The following is a 22944-nucleotide window of genomic DNA, read 5'->3' on the forward strand; positions in this document are numbered from 1 at the left end:
ATGGATGATATGATGTCCCATGCAGCCTCGTACTTCTTCTCGCGAATCATCTGTTGCAAGCTCGACTGCCAATCCTCCTCTTCTCCACGATGGCCGTGATAAATCCTTGACACAGATTTTCGAGGTTTGCTAGCTGGGGTAATGCTTTCAGTTTGCACCTTCTTTGATTTAAACACTGGCGTCTTGCTCTGCTCTGTCTTGTCTGCCCTCTCTGCAGAGACGTGTGCGTTCTTCAAAGTCGTCGACATGATCAGAAGTCCAAAACTCAGTAAATGATCTCAAACTGTTTTAGTGCTGTCCCTCCATTCCTCGCCTCCTCTCCTCTAGCTTCATCCTGCTCCAGTCAAGCTCTTGTCTCCTTCTCTCTCTCTCTCTCTGTCTCCCTCCTTCCTCCCCTCCTCGCTCTCTCTGCCTCCTCCTCCCCTCGTTGTGGCTCTACGCTACTCCATGCGCATGGCGGAGGCCCTACGACGGTTTGGGCGGCGCTAACCGCAGCAAGCCCACCTCAGGTCTTGGGGCAGCAGACCGTCGCACCGTCGGGCAAGTAAAAATCGGGGAAATGATGAGGGAAGGATGGGAGGAGGAGGACGGGGATGAGGGAAGGATGGGAGGAGGAGGACGGGGAAGAGCAAGGAGGGAGAGGAAGGAGGACGGGGAAGAGCAAGGAGGGAGAGGAAGGAGGACGGGGAAGAGCAAGGAGGGAGAAGAAGGAGGGGAGGGAACGAAGGAGGGAGAAATGCTACGATCAACAAGAGCCACGTACTAAACTCTTGCAGCTTCAGCGATTCTTGAAACTTAGAATGACATGTTGCTGTGGCAGGGGAAATGTGGATGATTGCGAAGGCGCGGGACATTTTCTTGTCTGGATGTGAACTTACCAGCCCTTCTCATGCTCCAGACCCTCTCCACCCACAGTCGCCATGGATGCCCGCGCAAGTCCCGGGAACTGTCCTGGCGAACCTTGTGGGAGGAGGAGTGTACGCGGATCCTTACATCGGGTTCAACAGCATGAAGATTCCGGACATCGGAGAAGTTGGTCCTCAAGAGTACACATACTGGTATTTCTGCTCCTTCGAGCTACATGAGGAAATGCCGCTTCCATACTGGTGGCTCCAACTAGACGGCATCAACTATTCCTTTGAGCTGTTCTTGAATGGCAAGAAAGTAGGTGTTGCTGATGATCGCGGCATGTTTCTTCGCCGATGCATCGACGTGTCGGATCTTCTTGAAGCAGACGGCTCCAACTTCATGGCGCTGCTAGTGCGCCCTCCTGACCACTATGGGACTATCCCGCCGACCGGGGGGCAAGGGGGGGACCATGAGCTGGCGAAGGATGTCGCATCGCAGTTCTTCCAGGGATGGGATTGGGTGATTCCGGTGGCAGATAGAGGAACGGGCGTGTGGAGCGACATCTTGTTGAAGAACACAGGACGTCTCGTGCTGCAAGACGCGTATGCTCAGAGCTGGCTAGAGCCTGGGGACCTCGGAGATTTGAAAGCCGGGAAACCAGTTACTGGTCAGAGCAAGTTTGGGGTTAACATCACGAATGCTTCAGATGAAGAGATAACAGCAGTTCTGACGCTGCAAGTGCAGCACACGGACACAGCCTTCGCTGACAGTGATGAAGAGTTTGTAGTGATAGACCTGTTGCTGAAAGACACCATCACCATCGCCCCTCGTCAAGTTGTGGATTTCCTCTTTCCTCCTCAAAGCATTTCCAACGCCAGGTTATGGTGGCCCAACGGCATGGGAGAGCAGCCGCTGTACGATCTTGTGATGACGGTTGTGACGGAGGAGGGAGACTTCAGCGATGGTTGTCAATCGAGATTCGGGATCCGCAACCTTGAAAGCTTCGTCGATAAGGCAACAGGAGGAAGAAAGTTCCGGGTCAATGGCAGCGATGTGTTTGTGCGGGGAGGGAACTACATCTGCAGTGATGCCCTCCTGCGACAGCCGAGGGAGCGCGTGAGGAGCGACGTACAGCTGCATGCGCATGCGAACCTGAACATGATGCGGTGTTGGGGAGGAGCAGGATGCCAGCGGAAGCCTTTCTATGACGCCTGTGACGAGTTTGGGATTATGGTGTGGGTCGAGTTCTGGATTACAGGAGATGATGATGGGAGAGGAGGAGGAAGCGCAGATTTCCCGTTAGATCACGAACTCTTCATGCGCTGTGCAGAAGACCTCGTCCGCAGCGTAATACCTCCTCCCCTCTTTGTGCCCCTCCGCACATCCTTGCCGTCGATTTCATCCCTCCCTCCTCCTCAATGATGTTCTCCATGCGCAGGCGCGAGGGAACGTGAGCACGAGCATCTACGTTGGGGGCAACGAGCAGACTCCATGCAAGGAGCTGGACGGGCGTCTGAGAAGTTTGATCGCAGAGCTTGACGGGGGAAGGGATTATGTGTGCGGATCACTGTGGGAAGGGTTCGGAGACGGGAAGGTGAGGAGAGAGGAAGTGGAGATTGCAGTGATGTCAGACCGGCAGGGTAACTTCTCCGACGGTCCCTACACCATCCAAGATCCGCGATCCTTCTACGCCAAGAAGTTTTACCCCTATGGTTTTAACCCAGAGGTTCCATCCTATCCCTCCTCTCCTCCTCTCCTCCTCCCTTCCTCCCTCCTCCCTCCTCTCCTCCTCCCTCCTCCCTCCTCCCTCCTCCCTCCTCCCTCCTCCCTCCTCTGTCTTCCGGCTCTATCACACACATCTTCCCATCTCTCGCCTCAAATGCGGTCTTGTCGACTACACCCTCTGCTCTCTCCTCTCCCTTGTCTTCTTGGCTCATCTCGTCCAGTCCTTCCTGATGCTGTTGAGCAGGTAGGCAGCGTCGGATTGCCTCTGGTTACAACTCTCCTTGCGATACTGGGGGAGGAAGAGGCTGTTCCCTCCTACATCAAGATGCCCAACGGGCTGCTCATGGAGGAAATCTCGTCGGGACTAGAGCATCACACGTACATCCCATACGGCAACCCCGAGCTGGGGGTCGCCAACCAGGTTGCGCTCTATGGCATCCCGCAAACTCTCGAGGAACTTTGCGAACAAGCTCAGCTGGCGAACTTCGTCCAGTACCGCGCGCTCGTCGAAGGGTTCTCAATGCACATGTGGACTGACCACACCGGTGCTCCTCCTCCACCACATCGAAGTCCCCTCCCTCTCCTCCTCCTCATCCTCCTCCGCGCTGCCTCCTTCTCCTTCTCCTTCTCCTCCTCCTCCTCCTCCACCTCTTCTTCCTCGTCCACCGCATCCCCATCGTCTTTCCTTATCTTAGTTTTTCATATCCATCTTCTCTTCTACCTTCTTCGGCATCATTCTCTTATCACTTCTCCCTCTTGCTCTATACCCTCAGCTCTCTCTTCTCAATCTCTTGCTCCTCTCCCCCACTCTGCTCCTCTCCCCTTTCCCCCCCCCCCTCCTTCCCCCTTCTCCTCTCCCCTGAACGAGCTCCAGGTTTCCTGATATGGAAGACTCAAAACCCTTGGATGGGTCTACGAGGACAGCTCTACGACTGGTCCTTCTCCCCCCTCGCTTCACTTTTTGCCGTCCGACTTGCCTGTCAGCCCCTCCATGTCTTCCTCTGCCCCAGAGACGGCGGCTCGCTCCTTGTCACCAACATCACCGGCAGCTGCTACGTCGGGCGTCTTGTAGTGACTGTCTGCGATCTCGCTGGAAGGGAGCAGGAACTGCTCGACGAGGTAGTTGAGATCTCGTCCTCCTCCTCGCAGGTGCTCAAGCAACTCCCGCTCATCCGGTTGCCTCCCCGAGAAGTCTTCTTTCTGTCCATGTCAATGGTTGCATTTGATTGTAAAAGCAAGCAAGCAAGGAGGATGAAGGAGAAGATGAGTGCGAGGAATGGCGAGGAGACGAGGGTAGACAACCTGGGGGGAGAGGACGAGGACGAGGACGAGGACGAGGACGAGGACAGGATCTCTGCTGTCATTTCTCGAAATTTCTATTGGTTGACGCTGGAGCATCTCGATGGAGGAGTGTATCAGGACGAGTTCATCGCGCTTGGGTTGTGGAGGAAAGAGAATCGTGTGCTGCTGGACGCAAAGGCCATCGGCTACGTGTCAGCTACAGGAGGGGAAGACAAGCAAACAGCTCCTTGCAGGTTCTTCGACCTGAGGACGAGGAGGGAGGAGGAGGAGGAGGAGGAGGGAAAGATCAGCTACACCCTGCTGGTCAAGATCAGCAACTTTTCCTCCCCAGCATCAGTCGCCATGTTCCTTCAGCTCAGAGTCAACGGGGTCGCATCTCCTCCTCCTGTCTTGTACGAGGACAACTTCTTCTCCCTCCTACCTGGGGAGCAGCGACTGCTCAAGATTGACTGGGCAGGGGATGCAGGATCAGTGGGCGGAGGACGTAGCAAACACGCTTCTTCCTCCTCTCGCTGCTCTGCTCCTCTCCCCTCCTCTCTTCGCTCGTCTCTCTCCTCTCTCTCCTCATCGTCGTCTTCTAGACATTTTGACCGCGTGTGGGGAGACATGGATGTGCCTTCCACCTCCTCCCCTCTCTCAGTTGGCCTCGAGCTCATGGGCTACAACGTCGAGCCCTTGCAAGTTCCCATCAAGTGGTCGAACTTGTAGGGGAAGGGGTACTTGATGCAAGAGGACGTGGGACGAGGAGGAAGAAGAGGACGAGGATGCTAGGGAAAGGAGGAGGATGAAAACTTTTGGTTGCAAAATGTAGATTACAAAACAATAAAGTCTCTGTCATCTCTATACATATCTACAGCTCCCATATGTACAACTTCTTCTATGAACATCTTCACGTCTTCCCTCTCGCAGCCCCTATACTCCTTCCTTCCTCCTCTCCTCCTCTCCTTCCACATATCTTCGCCCGCTGCTTTCAGGAAGGAGAAGGGCGATCACTCCCAGGGACAGACTAGCAACCTGATGCAGCAGTGAGCAGAGAGAAAGTGAGTAGAGACAAAAGGAATGGAAAAGAATGGAGAAAGTATGAAGACGATAAAACTGGAGATGAGAGGAGGAAGCAGAATACAGGAGGGGCAAAAGCCAGGGGGAGGAGCAGGAGGAGAAGCCAGGAAGAGGAGCAGAAGGAGGCGTAAGTAAGGAGGAGAGCCTTACCGACAGGAACTCAAAGACGAAGTGATAGTCCAGGGGAAACGAAAGTGAGTTCTGCGGGAAGAAAATATGAGAACAGAATGAGGGAGAGGCTGAAGATTAATTCGCAGAGGAGAGAAGTTGAGTCATAAGATAAGGGACTTGGTCAAGATGAAAATGCCGAAGGTAAAAGGAAAAGAGAGAAATTCAGGCAGCAGGAGCAAGAGCAGGAGCAAGAGCAAGAGCAAGAGCAAGAGCAGGAGCAGGAGCAGGAGCAGGAGCAGGAGCAGGAGCAGGAGCAGGAGCAGGAGCAGTGAACGAGCAGGAGCAAGAGCAGGAGCAGCGGGGGGCAGGAGGAGTAAGAATGAGGGACCTTGAGGGACCAGCTGAAAAGAGTTCCACATAGAGAAGGAGCAATCATCGAGGTAAAGGATGCAGCCATCTGCGAGAAACCGTTGACGGTGCCGATGACCTGCGGTGGGTCATGAGGAGGAGAGGAGGGAAGAGAGGTCTACATGCTGTGGAGCCGAGTTGTTGATGAGAATCGTGACGGACGTGAAACCCGTGGAGAAGGAGAAGACTTTTGAAAACATGTAAGTCTCCAAACATATCCAGAAGAGGGTCCGACTCATGAGATCGTACATCTGAAATCTCATTAGAGGAAAGCTGGAGATGGAGTAGGAGGTGGAGAAGGTGGAGAAGGTGGAGAAGGTGGCTATCGGGAAGGAACAAGTTACGAAGAGGAAGGGGCAAGACAAGAGGAGGTACGGCAGAGCTGTAGGGGGAAAGGAACAAGAAGAGAAAGAAGGGGGGACTTCACATCTGAAAGGAACGGAAGGATGCAGCAGACGAGAGGGATAAACATGCAAGCAAACTTGTAGAGCTGAAGAGTTCCGAAACTTTTCTGTGTATGAAGAAGCAATTAGACCTTTGGAGGGAAATATCATGATTTGGAGGATGTTATGAGAAAGCGAAGTCAGGATAGATGTTCCAGAAGGATTAACAAATTGAAGAGGAATAGCAAGAAGCAGAAGCAGCAGGCTCGAAACATGATGTAGTAGTAGTAGTAGTAGTAGTAGTAGTAGGAGGAGGAGGAGGAGGAGGAGGAGTAGGAGTAGGAGGAGCAAGTCAAGATGGAGGACCTTGAGGTTGGGGAATATGATGAGAACGTGGAGAACAAGGAGGAGCCCCTGCCCAAAGAGCGCGAGGCCAATGTCGGAGGTGTTGAAGTCCAAACCTCCAGCTGCCCGCGGAATAGACATGAGGAGCGGAGTCTGCAAAGAAGAAAGGAGAAGCGAGAATAACAGGGTGAGCAGGAAAAAACATGAGGACAGGAGTAGGAGGGAGCGATGGAAAAAGAAAAAGATGGAAAGAGCAATGAGGAGGAGCAAGGAGATCAGAGAGGAGGAAGAGCGGAGGAGAATAGATGCTCACGGCTTCATCCAGGCAGATGACGACAAGTCTTAGGAGAGCGTAAGCGACGGAGGCGAGCAGCGCTTTCTTAGAGAATGCGTATGTCCTGTGATGATCAAAAGTTGAGCAGAAGTTGTGGAGAGACGAAGTCAAAGATCGGAGCAGGAAGAGGAAATAGAACGGAAAATAAGGCTCGGATGAGTAAACGGACAGCAAGGAACGGGACAAAGATGAAGAGGAGGAGACGGACGAGGAGGAGAAGGACGAGGAGGAGAAGGACGAGGAGGAGGAGTCTCACATGGCAGAATCACTGCGCACAAGGCACTTCTTCTCCTTGAAGCTCTGTTCGCACATCAGCAACCAGGCAGAAAGCGAAATAATCTCTGCTCTTTACCGCTGCATCTCCCATCTCCTGCTTCTCCCACTTGGCTGACTCGGCGCAGTTGTCGTCCGTCTCTGCGGGATCCGTCGCTCTCCTCTCCTCCTCTTCTTTTCCCAGCTTGTCCCTCACCTTCTTCCAGCTGGACGTGTGCAAGGCTACCGTCGTGAGGTTTTGACTTACGATCAGGCTCTTTGAGGAAGAAGATCCCAACCTGAAGAACGATCATGAAGCTGCTACAGCACTTGTGCGCTCACCAGGAAGCCAAACGTGGGGATGACGGACGTCACGAGGCAGGGAAGGAGGTAAGGATACTCCGACCAGATCTACACGCATCGCATGTCAGCTCTCCTCCTCCTTGCTAGAGAAGTCGGACTGAGTTCTCGCCGAACACGTTGGGGTACTTGGAGGCAGGCTCGGATAGGAGGCCGCTGATGGTTGGCCCGATGATTCCTCCTGCTCCCCAGCACCTGCAGGGTCACACCATGAGGAGTAGACTAGCAAACAGAAATGCGAACAGAGCGATGGAGCCGAACGCCCGAGCTTCGTTCGTCTCATCCGTGATCAGTCCGATGTACGTCTTGACAACCTGCAACAGAACAAATGAGCCTCGGAGACGAGGAGTCGACGAGGGCACGAGGGCAAGAGATGGGGTCCAAGGAGAGGAAGCATGTGCGATGCTGTCTGTATCCTTTCTCTCACCGCTATGTTACCATTCAACAGGCCGCAGGCAAGACGAACAAGGATCGCTTGCTTGAGGCTCTTGGAGAAGCCGAAGGCAACCTGACGGCGCGAGCATGACGAGAGGGAAGGTAGGGAACAGGAACTCACAGTTCCTATGACAGTAGCTGCAAGCCCTGACAGCAAGACAGGACGAATGCCGATGCGATCCGACGCCCAACCCCAGAAGAGTGATGACAAGAACCTTTGCGCCCGAGCGTTACCGAGACACCCACAAACAGCAACAGCAACTCACTGCCCTAACATGAAGGATGAAGCAATCCATCCTGCGTAGAATCCAACATCCTCCTCGTCGACACCAAAACTGAAGACTCGGCGTCATGTTGGACGCACGAGTCGAGAACGAGGCTCGAGAAGCACGAGAAGGAGAAGAGAAGAGGTAGGGGAGAAGCCGCACAAGAGGACGAGGAAGAACCTGTGAACCATGAAGGGGATGAAGGGAAAGAGAAATTGAACGCTGGAGGACTCCGAAGTCAACGTGCTGAGGACGATCGCCATGCCCGCGACGGGCAGCGGCGTCGCTGTCGCTGTCATTGCTCGAAGGTCCTTTGCTGGTCGGCTTTTTATATCTCTGTGGGGGTGGGTGTATAGATCTTGTGGGGGGGTGGGTACTAAACAGCACGACCAATCATTTTGGATGTGATGAGAGATAGGGTAGGGGTGATAACCCCTACCCCCATATGCAACCCTTCCTTGAGGCAATGGGGTGGGTGGTGCGGGATAAGACCGGCTGGATTGAAAGAATGCTGGGGAATGCCATGGGCAGGGAAACGAGAAGAGAAGGGAAGGATAGAAAGGAGCATGGAGAATAAAATCAATGAGAGAGCATTTGATGAGAGATGTGCGAGAGAATCTTGAGGAAAGGAGATCCAAAGTGAAGGGGCGGAGGGCAGAGGGGGGCAGAAAGATAGCACTAAGTAGGGAACAGCATGCGAAGGAAGATACCAGATCATGTAACATGTGCGAAGGAGATGCTGGAGGGAGGTAAAAATGACAGGTATTGGACAGTTTAGGCCAGATTAACGAGTCAGGGCATCACGATTGTTTGCTAATTTTTCGTGGGTATCCCGACATTTTCCTCTGTTTCTGCCAAACTCAATGCCATGCGAAAAGTTCGATTGTGTGAAACACCAAGAGGGATTCTGATCCATTGTTTACAGGACCGTCCTGTTGCAATAAGTATTGTGTGACCCTTCAGAATTTTTCTGATGGAAATGTGGAAAATGTTTCCAGAGCGAAATGATCATGCTCAATGGACTGATTGATAGATGAAGGAAGTCATCTACACTATGCTGTTAACCGATATGAGAGAGAATCTCCTTTGAACGATCTCTTTCAGCACTTATGGAATCTCTCAATCAATTCTTCCTAGTCATGCTGGTGGGCTTCCCGTCTTGCTTTGTGTGCCTGATTGGCGAACCACCGTCAGCGTCTTCATTTTGCAAACCCTCAACGGCTTTCATGGTGAAAAAAATTTATGCAAGGACGCAAGTTTTGCATGGCTTCAAAGGAGGAAATGATGTGGACATGCTGGATGACGACCATGATCATGGCTCCTGCTTCAATCAATCAGCGTTACGTGGTCCGATGCCTCCAAGCTGGCCAGGACCGTATATTGATGATTGGGGACAAGACAATCCCTTGATGCCAAATCGATATTCTGATTTCAAAGAAGATGAGATGATGTTCCGTATATACTTGAGCCTGAATGACACGGATGCTTGTGTGAAAATGATTCAAAGTGGTGTCGACATCAATCACCTCGATACATATCTGTGGAAAATGCGTCCACTGCACTTCGCTGCTGCGTACGAAGATCCTATCCTCTGTGAAATGTTGCTTAGTGCGGGTGCCAATCAGGACGGGAGGGATTGGTATGGAAACACTCCGCTCATGCATGCTGCCTTGCATGGTAGGCTTGTCAACATGTTTCGACTGATTGCTAGTGGATCGCTTGTGAATGCCAAGAATAAGTATGGAAACACCGCTCTTCACCTTGCCGCCATGAATGACAAGTATAAATCGATTCAGATCTTGCTGGAGAAAGGTGCATGGATCAACCCCAGGAACGCCAAGAACGAAACCCCCCTGCACTATGCTGCCATGTCAGGGAGCGACCTCAGTTGCAGGATGCTGCTCCGACATGGCGCGAACGTGTACGCTCGCAATGCGCGTGGTGAATCTGCCATCGCCATGGCTGTGAGGGAAAACAATTTCGAAGTGGTTGAATGCTTGCGGAACAAGACCAATGACACATCGTGGAAACTGGTGGAGCCTCGGTATCCCATCTTGACCAGAGCTGAGAGTGAGAATCTATGGAACGCATTGAACAGCGCCAATCCTGGTGTGCAGTATATAGAAAAGCTTGGAGAAAGAAATATGAACCGGTCCAGACAACTCAAGAGGTGAGCATTGAATTTTTATTGAGCTCAGAAATCAATAAAACATGGAGACCATCCTCAAACTGCCATTATCCAGTTACAAACAAATTCACTTCCGAATTTAGTGGCGGTTGTAGAAATAGTCCCACTGGTGGCGGGCGCGGCGCCAGTCATCGTAGGACGCGGCATCGTTGGCGCGGTAGTAGGTGTCCTCAGACTCCTGGTAGAGGGCGCGAGCCTGGGTGTTCTGAACGAAAGCCTGGGTGTAAAGGTTGGCGGCCTTCTTTCCGTAGAGGATGGTGCGCATGACTACTGCAAACAGAATGTCAGATTCCTTGTGTACAAGCCAATAACATAGCGAAAGTCAACGGATATGACATCAAGGTTTTTGAAAATTCTCAATCATCCGTACAAGAGCGAGCATTCATCCTTTAAATATCCTACAAGGATCCAGCAAAGACTTGTGAGAAGGATACGACTGGAACATGGAAGGGTGGATGTCAGAATTACGCTTGGATCCATCACACAGATCGCAAAGATAACACACAAGGAGTGAGAAAGTACACCGCGCAGCGACAGGTCATAATGCTGCATCGCCATCACATCAAAATTTTGACTGCGTGTACATCTTGCCTGTTCGCTGCTTTTCTCCCCCTTCGGATCGCTTATAAACTGAAAGGTTGTGAGTACCCCTACCTCCTTGGTTTTCAGACCTACCCGTGCCTTTGTGTATTCATGACCGCCCACCCCCTTCATCAATCAACCACCCACTTCATGTCACTTGAAGTGTACACATACCCGGTATTCAATAGTTAATTCTTCAGGTAAAGAACCCGTCCTGAAGAATCTCACCCCTTGTCTGAGCATCACTACCCTTGTATTTGATTCCGATTCACATATGGGCTACCTCCCACCCACTCCTTGTCCAGGGACCCTCGCTAACACTACCACTACCCTTGCTCTAATATTCAAAATCACCGGTACATATGAAGAGCCAGCTCCAAAGGCCGCGCCCTTACCATCGCCAACCCCTGACCTGAAACCAACCATTATAATCCACTACCCCCTTCTTTTACTATCCGTCGTCACGCAACAGGAGGGTACAATTAGGACCCCACCCCTGATATCCCTACACCTCCTGGGCTCTGGTGATTATTATTAATACAACCTACCCTAGTAGTAGTAGTAGTAGAGTCTTGTGGTTCCGATGGAGCCCCACCGGCTCTTCGACCTACCCACCTCGTAGTTTCAGATACACCCCTACCTACCTTGCTGAATCCACTTGTCCATTGTAAACATTTACACCGGTACTGTTCTGTGTACACAAAGTAGGCAATTGAAAGTGACATGGGGGTAGGTCAACTACCGTACCCTCAGCGATTGGGCATGACACCCCTGCTAACCCTGCTGGTCTTGATCATCTCCCTCATTCTCAAATCATTCCTTCATCCAGTACCTCATCTCCCCTCTGACCACAGTTGTACCCCTACCCTGTTGTACCCCCAGATCAGAATCAAAGTACCCCTCCAATAGGTGTCATGTGCTCTCGACAGTACCCCCTTCATTATTGCCACCCTAATACATCTTACCCCTACCCCTCTTCCAGCTGTTATCACCCCAGGCTTTGTCTATTTGAGTACCCTTATTCTCCCTGTATACCCCTGCACCCACTCCCCGATGAACTACTATTGGCCCAACATGCACTTCTAGGGTCCAGTCTGCACCCCCCACCAGCAGTTTGACCACATTTTCTATGGTAGATATAGGTCAGGGTCATCACCCCCACCTACATAGATAGCGATCATTGTGGAGATGCAGGTTGATGCGACCTGAGGAGGAAGGTGAGGAGGAGGAGGAGCAGGAGAGGGTGAGAGAGCTCAGAGACGTTGTCGATGAAATGCTGGTCTGTAACACTCAGAGAAAGAAAGCATGAGAAAAGAAAGAAAGCATGAGAAGAAAGCATGAGAGAAAGAAAGCATGGTTGATGGAGGAGGAGAGGAAAGAAACCTGACTTGGCATCTTCGCAAAGTCAGGAGAGCATTAGTTGATTGTATGGAGCTGATTTTGTGGGTGGAAGGAAATGTTCGAGATTGTATTCAAAGTGAAAGAGAAGTACAGATTTGGTCTTGAAGAATTTTTTCTACAGAAAGGAGCTCAGAAGAAGATCCATAGGTGGGAGAGGTGAAGAGGTTTGTAGTAAGAAGGGTGAGAAGAAAGGGAGTGAATTGTGAGGTAGGTGTAGATCGAAAGGCATTCGGGTGGATGAACTTCTTTCTCGTGGCCATGAAAGATACGGAGAAGGTTCATGAGCAAACAAACGAGTCGTATGGCATATTTGATTTCTTTATTAGATTGGTTTAGGATATGGTGCTGGTCGGTTTTTTTGAGGATTTTGATGGAATTGCATGTAAAGATACATTAGTTTAACGGAAAGACTCGGGGATATAAGCGCATCATGTTCGTACTGATTGCAGCGCATATCTTTTACTAATATCTTTTACTGCCACTTTGGATGAATCATAATGCTTTCCTTTGATAGTCTGCAGAATCGTCAACATCGTACCAAGAAAAATTATAGGTTCAGGCACATAATAGTTCGAAATGGCTGCCGAGCGCATCCGAATGCGAATAAATGAATTGTTATCATCTGAAACCAAGGTTTGTGAATCGCTGAATCAACTTATGCAAAAGCTACAGGAAATCGAACAGGTATGTGTCTTTCACATGTCGGGAAGGGTTTATCTTGTCTGGCAGTGAGTTTTGTCCAGGACAAAGCCTGGAAATTGGGCCCTGAACATGTCAAGTTGATCACAAGAACATCTGGATGCTGTGAGCTTTTGATCCAACTGCACGAGACCATTGCAGAAAAAGTTGCGATGTTCGTGGGTCCCTCTCATCTAGCAGGTTTCCATGTGATTGGAAATTCCTCTCCCACCTTGACTTGTGAACAAAAGGCGTGTTTGAAGCGAGTGAAAACGAACTCATCACTCATCATTCTGAATTTCAAACTTTGTCTTCCTGTGTCATGGTCGTCTTGCAGGTGCTCACAATCATTTGCTATGTTTGTCAACCTCACTGCTCATATCTCCCCAGAAAAAGGCTGGAGGTCAAGTCATAGGTGACAGAGCAGTCGGGACGTCACCTAAGGTATTGAAGTATTTCATATCCATGGAAATGAATTCCCTTCAGATGCAAGATAATCTAGCTTCTGCTCTCCATTCCCTTCAAGATTTGCTTGTCCGTCCTTCTCAACTTGTGATGAAATATCATGTATTGCATCGTTTGTCTTCAACCATATGCTGAAGTCGAACAGTTGTTCCTCGACGAAATGGTCAAAGATGCGGCAGGAAGTCCAGATGAAGAAAACGTCCGTAAATGTCTGAATATTGCCAAACGCCTTACCTCAGAGGTGACTTGCCAAGGTGTCGCAACTGGCCCCTTATGTCTTGCAGATTAATGAGAGAATCCGTGGCATTCAAAGAAGAGAACGAGTAGTACTGATAGCATCTCGAGTCAGAGCGGTTCCATATCACTTTTGCCGAATAGCAACGATATGACTGTGTGCATTAAGGTTCCCCCAGAAATCGAAATCGTCAAAGAAGGAAGAGAATTTCTTCTGGATGATGGGTATTTCCGAGAGCATGGCAGAGCCGGATATCGCCATCTGTATCTTTTCAACGATGCTGTTCTTGTCTGCAAACCAGGAGAGACTGTGATTGGCAAGTTTTTCACAAAGAATGATAGGGTAAAGAGATTTTATCATGTGCGGTGCAAGGCTTACTTGCTTCATGTAGGATCTTAAATTCAAGAGGTTTATCCCTCTTGCTGCGATCAAACCTTCCGAGCTCCCAGTGGTGAGATCTTAACTGCCACGAGAGACTTGTTCACTTGTCTCCAGGTGCGAGATCCTGCCGTCTCGGAAGAAGACTCACCCGGCGGGTAAGGGGAGCGTGGCGATGAGCTGATATCTAACAGCATCTTGGCAGTTTGAGCCAGCTTCCCTTTTTCGAGTTGCGAGACAAGGCGGGGAAGTGTGTGAGTGAAGCTCTGTTCCCTCTGCTGGTCTTGATCGCTTGCCAGGCTTTCCATCATCAAGATCGAGAGAAGCTTCAGGAGTGGGTGACAGCCATTCGGAATGCGGTTTCGAATTATTGCGTTGATAGCCGACGTATTGATCTTCATCTGCAGATCGATGAGATCACAGTGCGAGGCTCTCAGAACCCTGTCCCTGCATACAGGTCACAGTGAATATTCTTTCTCCCCATCTTCCCAAACCGCATGCCGCTTAAGGAAAACAACCAGGTTACCCAATAGCTCTGAGGACATTCGCCAGCTTTCACAGGATTTGTCGGGATATGTGAGTTCACAAACATCTACTTCGTATGGAAATGACTTGGATCTGTCAGGTGGTTCTTGGAGACAAAGATGGAGAGTCTGAAGTTTTTGTATTCTGAGAGAGAAAATCCTTCATGTTTCAATATGAAAACACTGTTATTATGGATAGTGACAACAAGAATATAAGAAGACAGTGACGGATCATATTTTCTGGACCTACATCCTTCAAAACGTGACCCTGACCTTTCTATCGCATCGTTTGATCAGAAGTGGCCTTGCAGAAATCCAGAAAGAGTCCAACTTCTTCCTCGTTGACTATCTGTTGTGGGGCCAGTCAGGCCATTGATCTTACAAACAAACGAATGGCATACTTCAGCGCTTCTACCATCATTCGTTTGCTTGATAGTATTGTTGCATGGTTCTTCTTGCTGTTGTTGCCGTTACATTCACCCTCACTGTCATCAGTTACAGAAGCAAGAGCTGACCTTGAAACCCTTGTCATCTAGTCCACCGCTCTTCCACTTCGTTCGGCGATATCTCTTACAATGTCTGTGCTGCAAGTTGCAACAATCTGTGACGCAGCAGCAGATTTTCCGACAGATCGGACAAATCCACTTGGAGCTGTCACAAGATGGAATATCGACATGGGGAAGATGTTTCACAAGACAGTGCTCGCAATATCTCTGACCACACGACGGTATACAACATCCCACAGTCCAGAACCGTTTGGGCTCGTGACCTGCACACCACCCATCAGTGAAACACATCGTGATAGCTTGAAGCCATGGACCGCAAAAGTGACAGTTCTTGTTCATCCCATGTGAGAACTCGTTAACCCGATGTTCGTTCACAAGCTTTTCAAACGCCCCAACAAGATGACAACTGTCAATGTCTTTGTCGTGCGGATAGTTGGAAACATCTCGGATTTCGGCACCCTGCGGGGTTCATGTCAGTTCAGAAACATTGAGCAACAACACTTCTTCACTAACTTCTTCTTTCACTTCTTGTTTTAGACCCGCAGCCGCTGACAGAACAGGGTCTGCACTTAGAGAACTTGCGCTAATGCCCAACGCAGACAAACACTCTTGCTTCATACCCTTTCCAAACTGCTCGTTTATGGATTCTGCCTGTAAACCAATCCAGTATTTGTTCAGTTCACGGATTCAGAGGACAATGGGTGACACCTCCTCCTTCAATCTCTTGATTTTCTGCGAGCACTTAATGAGTGCACGGCAAGAGGAAACATCGAACAATCATGCCTGCAGCTTGAGGAGATATTTCTGCAAATGTGTGCGGACTTGAGTAGGTGTCCTTGTCTTGATCATCTCTGCTATAGCTCTGTAATTTCTTCCCCCATATTTCTGAACGCCGCGAAGGAACAGACTGGAACAATAATTGTATCAACAGCAGCCTTCAACTTCCAACACACCTCCACTTACAGATGCTCTTCGTCAGACCAGTATCTCACCGGTTCTTTACATACAAACTTTCCCTGACGTGCCTTCTGTTTGTCGTTGACTGAGTCTGACGTCGAGATATCCATCTCAAGGCCCAAAATTCTACGCAGTAGAAATCAACTGAAGAATCTATTGAAATGATTCCCACTTCTTCCTCAACCATCATCGTACTTCCTCACACTGCGATTTTGAAAATGCAGGAGATAAAACCTTCCTATCGTCTAACATTATTAAACTTCATCATCTTCTTGCACTCAATCTCTTCTCTGGCAACTTTCAATCAGGATAAGAAGCTGGAGAGTTTTTCTCCACAACATTATTGGGCATACATAAGTATTCCAGCTGTGCAAGGGGATCTCTCTGCCCTCATAAGCTCTGTCTGACATCTCTCTTCTCTCCCCTCCTTTCTACTCTTCCACTTCGTCGCCATCTCCCGCATGATCCCCTACTGCCATGGCTCTCGTCCCGGCTCTTGTCCCCACCGAACTACCCACCCCTCTATCCCTTCATGTGTGTACCAACCCTCACGAGACAACACCCCCCGTTCTCGTAACTCGGACTACCTACCCTCACACCCTACAAAACATGATTGGATCCTATAGTAGCAGGGGTGATGTTGTACGATCCCACCCTTGTCTGTTAGTTACTACTAGTGGCACCCCCACCCCCTGGTCATTTCGCGCAAGCAAGAAATTCAGTCAGCTCGCAAGAAACTCAATTAGCTCACACAAGATTGATTAATTTTAAAAGTCCATTTCCTAGCAGAGTTTGTGAAGTCGCACGGCATGCTGTGAAAGGCTGCACGGCAATGATCCTTGTCCATGTTGCGAGCTAAGTATCAGATTATACTCATCTTGGTGCTCACCAACCTTTGCAGCTTGCTTGCGGTGGCTGCAAACTGCTCAAATCTCCCCTCAAATGCATTCTGGGAAGGAAACCTTTCTGTGTCATCAACGAACTGTGTGTGGTTGTGCTTACCTGGCTACAATGAGATCAACGGAACTTGTCACCCATGCATCATTTGTGGGCCATCAAGCTACAGCAACTGTTGGTATCCGACGCAAGATGTGCAGATGGAATCTCCTGTTTCCTTCACAAGTCTGTCGTGTATCAGCACTTGCGCAAGATTTTCCCTTGTTAGCACTGGCGTCTGGGACAAGCAGGGTGGTTTTGTCTCCTGTCAATGTGCAAACAAACGAGTAGCTTACTGGAGACACAATGTGATCTGTGAGAAATTCGGGGACATGAGCAACTCAAACTGTGATCGAGGCGCTACCATAGCTTCAATATCGTATATGACTGCTGAGCGAACGGTGTTAGATTTGTCTTTTGTCACATTTGCCTCTGCATTCGACGGAAGTATACAACAATGTCTTGACACGTGCACCTCGGACTCGTATTGTCGTTGTCTCAGCATTCTCTCAGATAAGAAAGGCAGAATGACATGTGTCTTCAGCGATGATTCCTGCCAAGCGAAGAGTGCATCTGCGAGGTTTTGGGATCAACAACCTTCAAAGAGGAACCGAACCTCAGTTCTTTACATTAAGAATGCAAGTGCTTGTGTGCATTGTGCCAATGGGATAGTTACCTATGACGATCTTGAATATTGCCAGTGCCCAGCAGGAAGTTTTCTCAGTCCTGCGATCGAAACAGATCATGATTGTTTACAGGAAAGTTTGTTAGTATTTCAGAGTGTTGTTCCTCAAGATATCAACGAGAGCTCAAGTCTTAGGCTCTGCGCCTCTACAGCAAGAATTGCTCAGCAAGAAGCTTTCTGCTATAGCCCCTCTACGAAGATGTGCTACTCACGATTGGACGTTTCGAGCGTCTGCTCAGTGGTCCCTCGAGGCAAGCAACAATCTTTCAAGAGATTCTCCATGCACCGCTCTCAGCTTTCCTGGTATGAGGCAGAAGCGTTTTGCAACAAGCACGGCGGCCATCTTTCGTCTGTCGAAGATCAGCAGGAGCTGGTGCAGCTTGAAGGATTAATGCAAGACGTTGAGAATGTTTGGATTGGATTGAACATGGACTCAAACAAAAATGTCAGTGTTCAATCTGATATTCTTTGGTCAGATGGCTCAATTCTCAGAAACAATAGCATACTCGATGACAAAACTTTTCGATCTGGCTGTCTTGCAATGCGATCGTCGAAACCACAAGCTTTCAAGACTTTTGATTGTAATCGCAGTCTTTCATTCTCATGCTCTTTCAAAGCCACAGATGTTGCGAAGATTGCAAGCGATCTTAAGTGTTACATTACTGAATCTGTTTGTCAAAAATGCACGAACATGGATGGGAGATTTGGACCTTATTTTGTTTATGGCTTTGGAGATCCTAAGAAGAAATCATGTGCAGTGAAATGTGAAGCGGGCTTAGAGGATTCCTACACTTTGTACGATTGTCCTGGAAGAACCTTGACATCTGTTGCCTGCGAAAAAGCAAAAGCTTGCAGGATATTCATGGAAAGCGGCGATGGATTGTGTGACATTGAGTATCTGCAATGTGGGCAACAGAAGCTTTTTCGATTCTGGGAATTGATTGCACGATTCGGGCTGCCGTCCATGTTGACTATCATGATTTTGAGTATTTCCATGTGTTGCTTCCCTTCCTTGTGGATCTCTCGTGACCAGAGAAGGAGATGTTTATCTTGTGGCACCTCACTTTGCTTCACATGCTACAAGGAGGCAACAGCAGAGAGAAGTAGAGAAAACTCAGAGAGAACTCTGGCTAACGAGATGGAAGACGTCTCACTTAGGGATGCAATGATGCTGAAAGCTCTCTCGCCTGCGAGATCGACGCTTGCTTGCTCGAGATGTCATCAGAAGAGGCCCCATCCTCGGGAACCTGTTTGTGGTCGATATGGAAGACGAGTACAAAACGACTTAGACGTTGATCAAAAGTTTGCCCCGCTCCTCGGAATATCTATCAGATCCTTTTTTTTCGTCATGAGGACAATGTTTCTGTTCAGGTACAATAGAGGATTACAATGCTGCTTGATCGTACTCTTGTGTGGACTGGCAATGGGCTCGGTAGCAATTTTGGAATTTATTCGAAATTTACCGCTCTATACCGATGAAATTAGTAGTCTTGTCTTCATGGCAATTGGTTTGCCTTTTTTTTCGAGCCTTGCCTTTGGTTGCTTTCTGATGATGGTGTTGGAGTTAGAGAAATCAGTTTGTTGTTTTTGTTCCAAAGATTTTGCCTGTCAGGGCTGCTGGGCAAGACACTTTTCGAATATGCAAGCAAAGTTTGGCAAAGACAAGTTTCTTGTCAAGAATATCATTCCGCGAGGTAAAATTCCTGGGCGTTTCATCTACAAGAGAGATGGCAAGTTCTGCAACAAGGTTGTAGTGAATCTTCCAAATACAGAAAGAATCGTTCTCCGAGTGCATCATGTGGATGAACAAGTAATTCCCCCACCGATTTACGTTCTCCCATCGGGAGTTACCTTTTCCTGGCTAGATAACAACACTTATACTGGAGATCTGACGTTCGACACCTCACGCATGAAGGGTTGGAAGAAACCGTCGACCATCACTCTGATTATTGCAGCAATAAACCCATTCGGCATTTTCACTCAAAAGGTAGAGGTGTATATCAATGTGCAACCCTGTGCTCCACTGGAACTGAAATATGAAAGCTACAATGGCTACTTGCTGATGCATGAACCTCTTCATCTCAAACAATGTGATATGACTGGCAACTGGCGATGCTCATGGTGCCTAGAGCTGGCGTCAGAGCAGATGGTCTGCACGACTTGCATCCGCAAAGGTGGATATTCCCCTCTTGTGTGTCTGCAATGCTATCACGAGTACGAGTTTGGGAAGATCATACATCACCCTGTCAGACATCAATTTGTGAAACGAGTGCCAGCACAGCAGGGTTCTTACGTGTGGTATAAGAACTATCCTAGTTGGCAGGACCCTATAAGGCGAACACTTGCGAGACTTGGGCGCTACACCAATGAAGCAGGGGATGAAATTATGAAGATCAACGAGATCTTAACAATCATAATTAGTCACGAGGGTAAAACAATCACTGGTTTCTTTAAAAAAGGTATTTGCTATGTAGTCCTTCCCTTCTTAGTTGCAATATTGGCTCTCAATTGCTACATCACTTTTCAGCTAACTCAAGGAATCATTATCATGGCATCCTTGTTCTCCTGCCTCTTCTGCCTTTTTCATCTCTCTTTACTCAGACGCAGGATGACAATCACGAGGTTTAGCTACAAGACCTCAAAAGTCCTTCATACTCATTTTTTTCAAACGGAGTTTCAGGTGCTGTACGAGTTACCGGACATTGACTTTCTAGTCCTCGGAAAAGATTTCATTACCACTCATACGCATGTGGAGGCTCCGGCAAGACTAGCAACTCAGGGTCATCCACCACCTCTGTTCCGAGCTGAAAGGACCCTACCAAAAGGCCTCTTCCTTGACGCGAACAACGGCACTTTGTATGGTTATGCGCTCGAAGATGGCGATTTTGTGATACGAATCCAAGCATATAATGATGTAGGCTCCTGTTCATGCACTTTCAAGTTGAGAATTGTGAAGTCCAATCCTCCTCCCAGGAAGATTAAGAATTTTTCTGGTCTTGAATCAGAACCACCAAGTTTGATGCTCCGTGAAGCATTTGAGCAGCCTGAGAGGATAGAAGTGAAGAAAATATGGAGGAATAGAGGTCTGTTTAGCTATAAGCAATTCGACCTATCTGCCCATGCTGGCGAGAATGTAATCATCAAGCACAAAACGTTTTATGCAACGTTGCAAGAAGCCATCGGATCTGTAAAATCACCAGGATCGTTTCAGCTGCTCCATACGTCCCCGCAACTAGTCGAGGTCGATGAAGACACAGGACATGTTCATGGGTCGTTGACAGCCCACAAGATTTTGACCTGTTTTCCTGCAAGGTGTGAAGCGATCTTTCTCTCCAGACGAGGAAGGAACTATATACACAAACATGTTGTCCTTTCTATCTCGGAAGTCACGCTGGATCAGTCTCCACCAATCGGCTGCATCAGGTATGCTCGAATCGGCAACGCAAACTACAGAAAGACTTTGAGGTTGCCAGACTTTCCAGAAGTGCTGGAGGTCGAACCTCAGACATTCTCAGCCACGTTCGAGGATGAAGTATGTATCGCCCCATGCCTAGTGTCCTTGCCGACAGTGTTGGAACCTCTGACAACAATCGTTGAAAGGAATCCCGGCTAACTCTTGTTGTCGTGCAAGTTTCAGAAACTGGTGCAAGGACAGGACGCTTGCGTGTTGCCGACGAGCAACAAAGAAGATCAGATGAAGCCATGCTGGAGCTTGAGGTTAGCTGGGATGCAGCTGGCGAGATGTGGACGAAGACCTCGACAATCAGTGACTTGTACTTGTACTTGACAAGCGTCTTGCCTGGATGGCGACTGAAGCCAATCCAAACTCTCTGCTCCGGGACAATGGTGCAACATGCAAACCCTCTTCCCCTTGGAACGAAGCTCAGTACCAACGGAGTCATCCACGGGAGAGCGCGGCTTCCTCATCCTCCGGTCTTGTATGAGATTGTACACAAGGCAGATCAGTCCGAAGAGAGCAAGGTCGTCTCTATCCAAGTGTCTTCGTCTGCAGCCTTGAAGCGCCGAGCATTCATGACATGCGTCAGGTATTCTCATTCTATCTTGAAAGCATTGACCGAACGCCTGTACGTCTGGAGGAGACTAGAGCTGCTATGGATTCAAAGGTCAGCTACAAGCTACACAGATCTTGACTTGGATGATGTAATCCGATACTGTTCATTGCCCAAAGCTCTGAATAAAGCTGACCGAAGACTGGACGGGTCTCACGCAATAGGAATTGCGATCCCTGGTTACCGAGTACAAGGAGTGATCGGAAAAGGAGGACAAGGAACAGTGTATCTTTGTCAAGAAGTTGAGTCACAATCAGTCTGTGCTATCAAAGTTTGCAATAGACCAGATGAGCGGGAATATCAGAATTTGAAGTCTCTACAGCAGCTTCAGCATCCCAACATTGTGAGATTGTTTGATTGCATTCTTGAGCCTTTCGCTATTGTCATGGAGTACGTGCATGGACAATCTTTGAAGGAGGTTATGCAGACCTCAGAAGATGGTGAGGGCAGAAAACTGGATCTGGAGTTGATCAAACTCATCGGCTCTCAGATGCTCGATGCCTTGTCTGCATTACACAGAATGGCAATCACTCATCGAGACCTCAAACCTTCCAACATCTTATGCACGTTCTCGCATAATCAAACAATCGAGAAGGTCACGTTGATCGACTTCGGCGCTTCCAGACATGACAATTTCGATGTGACGATGACCAATACAGGCCAGTTCGTTGGGACATGGCAGTACTTCAGTCCTGAGCAGTGCAGGGGTGATGCTCAACTTGATGCGAGAGTGGATGTCTGGTCAGCTGGGGTCGTTATCTATGAAATGGCTGCTGGGAAAAATCCATTTTTCTCTCTGAATGTGCTTGAGCTGTTCAACGCAGTACGAAGAAAGCGGTTTGTTGTGATTGTCACCTGTGATGTGGCGATGAATCTGTTCCTAAAGACAGCTCTGAAGAAAGATCCTCAAGATCGATTCGTGGACGCGGATGAGATGCTCCAGGCGTTCAAATCCGTCTTTAATGATCCCAAGGCAGCGATCAGGCAATTGTCTGCCAGGACTAGCACTTTTGATGCCAGCAAAGGAATGCAACTCGCTGAGTCTGCCAGAAATCTCTCGTCAGGGAACTGGGGAGTGCTCGCGTTTTTTGTGAAGAAGCCTGTCGATGTCGAAGTTCTTGCGGTCAAGATCGAGGACCAATTGAACAAGAAAGAAGAAGAGGACAAGAAAAGTATTCTATCTTCAGTGTTGATGGATGAAATAGAAAATATCGACCCATATGAAGAAGCAAAGATCATGCAGGAAATATCCCTTGATGCTTTGTATCATATCCGCATAATCCCACAGCCGACTTTTGAAAACTTTGTTCGTTCTATGGAAATCTGCGAGAAGTTGAACATAAAGATTGTTCATCTATCAGGACATGGTGATCGCGACAAAGGATTTTGGTGGCTCAGAGAAAACAAGAACAAAGAGATTAAAGAATATGACTACAAACGACCAGAAGAAGTTGCAGATGTAATCGCTTTACAGGTTGGTTGGGGGCGATCACACTCTTTGGTTGAATGT

The 22944-nt window shown here is 48.8% G+C and overlaps 7 protein-coding genes across 7 annotated transcripts; 4 read left to right on the forward strand and 3 right to left on the reverse strand.

Moving 5' to 3' along the window:
- Window positions 1–825: 825 nt before the first annotated feature.
- GUITHDRAFT_64741 (hypothetical protein) lies at window positions 826–3576 on the forward strand (the record flags this gene model as incomplete). Its single annotated transcript, XM_005840024.1, has 5 exons — window positions 826–2196; window positions 2288–2443; window positions 2489–2575; window positions 2819–3119; window positions 3449–3576. Coding segments are annotated over 5 exons (2043 nt in total), but the record flags the coding sequence as incomplete, so codon positions are not given.
- A 2301-nt stretch (window positions 3577–5877) lies between these two features.
- GUITHDRAFT_133473 (hypothetical protein) lies at window positions 5878–8128 on the reverse strand (the record flags this gene model as incomplete). The annotated part of the gene is made up of 13 exons (XM_005840025.1): window positions 5878–5883; window positions 6204–6335; window positions 6496–6580; window positions 6773–6816; window positions 6869–6930; window positions 6986–7067; window positions 7111–7179; window positions 7230–7323; window positions 7372–7442; window positions 7556–7636; window positions 7685–7778; window positions 7830–7898; window positions 8010–8128. 13 exons carry the CDS (start codon window positions 8126–8128, stop codon window positions 5878–5880), a joined length of 1008 nt encoding a protein of 335 aa, XP_005840082.1.
- A 1254-nt stretch (window positions 8129–9382) lies between these two features.
- GUITHDRAFT_41765 (hypothetical protein) lies at window positions 9383–9823 on the forward strand (the record flags this gene model as incomplete). The annotated part of the gene is made up of 1 exon (XM_005840026.1): window positions 9383–9823. A coding segment is annotated over one exon (441 nt), but the record flags the coding sequence as incomplete, so codon positions are not given.
- A 174-nt stretch (window positions 9824–9997) lies between these two features.
- Window positions 9998–10617, reverse strand: GUITHDRAFT_150525 (hypothetical protein). The gene has a single exon (XM_005840027.1). The coding sequence runs from the start codon at window positions 10280–10282 to the stop codon at window positions 10097–10099; it is 186 nt and encodes a 61-aa protein (XP_005840084.1). The 5' UTR covers window positions 10283–10617; the 3' UTR covers window positions 9998–10096.
- Window positions 10618–12576: 1959 nt separating this feature from the next.
- GUITHDRAFT_101546 (hypothetical protein) lies at window positions 12577–14429 on the forward strand (the record flags this gene model as incomplete). The annotated part of the gene is made up of 14 exons (XM_005840028.1): window positions 12577–12684; window positions 12744–12879; window positions 12930–13015; window positions 13069–13122; window positions 13289–13384; window positions 13428–13496; window positions 13547–13720; window positions 13770–13829; window positions 13874–13914; window positions 13962–14010; window positions 14056–14115; window positions 14164–14213; window positions 14278–14332; window positions 14382–14429. 14 exons carry the CDS (start codon window positions 12577–12579, stop codon window positions 14427–14429), a joined length of 1086 nt encoding a protein of 361 aa, XP_005840085.1.
- A 128-nt stretch (window positions 14430–14557) lies between these two features.
- GUITHDRAFT_133476 (hypothetical protein) lies at window positions 14558–15853 on the reverse strand (the record flags this gene model as incomplete). The annotated part of the gene is made up of 7 exons (XM_005840029.1): window positions 14558–14629; window positions 14796–14864; window positions 14999–15049; window positions 15147–15245; window positions 15300–15437; window positions 15495–15518; window positions 15779–15853. The coding sequence occupies 7 exons, from the start codon at window positions 15851–15853 to the stop codon at window positions 14558–14560; spliced, it is 528 nt and encodes a 175-aa protein (XP_005840086.1).
- Window positions 15854–21396: 5543 nt separating this feature from the next.
- Window positions 21397–22350, forward strand: GUITHDRAFT_64621 (hypothetical protein; the record flags this gene model as incomplete). The annotated part of the gene is made up of 1 exon (XM_005840030.1): window positions 21397–22350. A coding segment is annotated over one exon (954 nt), but the record flags the coding sequence as incomplete, so codon positions are not given.
- Window positions 22351–22944: the final 594 nt, after the last annotated feature.

The sequence above is a fragment of the Guillardia theta genome (genome assembly GCF_000315625.1).
Source record: "Guillardia theta CCMP2712 unplaced genomic scaffold GUITHscaffold_7, whole genome shotgun sequence".
NCBI lineage: Eukaryota > Cryptophyceae > Pyrenomonadales > Geminigeraceae > Guillardia > Guillardia theta.